Raw genomic sequence first — 827 nt, 5'->3', positions numbered from 1 at the left:
CGGAGGAGGTGCTCGGTCTCAGACTGGCCCTCCAGGTGGTAGGTGAGGGGCTGCACATACCAGCGACCTGCAGGGAAGCAGTGGTCAGTGCCCCCCAGTAAGGCACAGCAGCACTGCGCCGGCACAGCCTTTTCCCAGGGTGCTGCTGCAGCCCCGCACAGCGCAGCAGAGGCTGTGGTATCACCACCCTCAAAGCCCGTAACAGCCAGGCGCCCCAGCACGAGGCAGGAGCCTCAGCAAACAGCAGCCATGCCTTGCAGGCAGGATGAAGGGCAAAGAACAGCTGGGACAGTACCCATCCTCTGCACCAACACCACTGGCCTAGCACAGCATTGGGCAGGATGGGGAGAGGGGCATGCAGGGCCAGCACTGCTCTTGCCCATCTCACCCCTGGGGCAGGGAGAGCCCCCTGGGGCAGGGAGAGCCTGGGCCCCCTGCCAGTGGGGACCCCACGGCCGAAGGCAGCCCTGCAGGGCACAGGATGTGCCAGCCCTGGCCAGGACACTGTAACGAGGCGGGGAGGAAGCAGGCAGAGACCCCGACACAGCTCAAGCCCACCCCACCAGCTCTGCTAAGCCCCCACACTGCCCTTGGTGCCCTCCTGCTCCTTACCTGCCCAGGCCTGACCCCCATGGGAACTGGCCTGGACCAGGCGGACGGTGTTGGTGCCTGGGCTGCGGCCATGCCGGGGTCGCCCTTCACGGTCAGCAGCACGCCGGTACAGGTTCAGCATGTAGCGCAGGGGCTGCCCACTTGCTGGCCCTGCTCGCCAGCCCCGGCTGCCTGGTGCCTGGACTTGCAAGGCCTGCCGGAGGGGCCGGGGGGGG

General features: G+C 67.7%; 1 protein-coding gene across 1 annotated transcript in view; it reads right to left on the bottom strand.

Annotated features, from left to right (window-relative positions):
* The window catches only part of BMP15 (bone morphogenetic protein 15), a gene marked incomplete at its 5' end in the record, with an annotated part of 1,516 nt that extends 694 nt beyond the window's left edge, over window positions 1–822 (bottom strand). Inside the window, 2 exons of the mRNA XM_010287385.1 lie at window positions 1–67; window positions 613–822. The exon at window positions 1–67 is cut by the window's left edge and continues 694 nt beyond it. Of these exons, the coding sequence (XP_010285687.1) occupies window positions 1–67; window positions 613–822 (277 nt within the window). The remainder of the gene's footprint in view (window positions 68–612) is intronic.
* Window positions 823–827: the final 5 nt, after the last annotated feature.

This window comes from Phaethon lepturus, unplaced genomic scaffold (genome assembly GCF_000687285.1).
Source record: "Phaethon lepturus isolate BGI_N335 unplaced genomic scaffold, ASM68728v1 scaffold26085, whole genome shotgun sequence".
Lineage (NCBI taxonomy): Eukaryota > Metazoa > Chordata > Aves > Phaethontiformes > Phaethontidae > Phaethon > Phaethon lepturus.
Note: the sequence above shows the minus strand (reverse complement) of the source record. Positions and strands in the feature narration are given on the sequence as shown.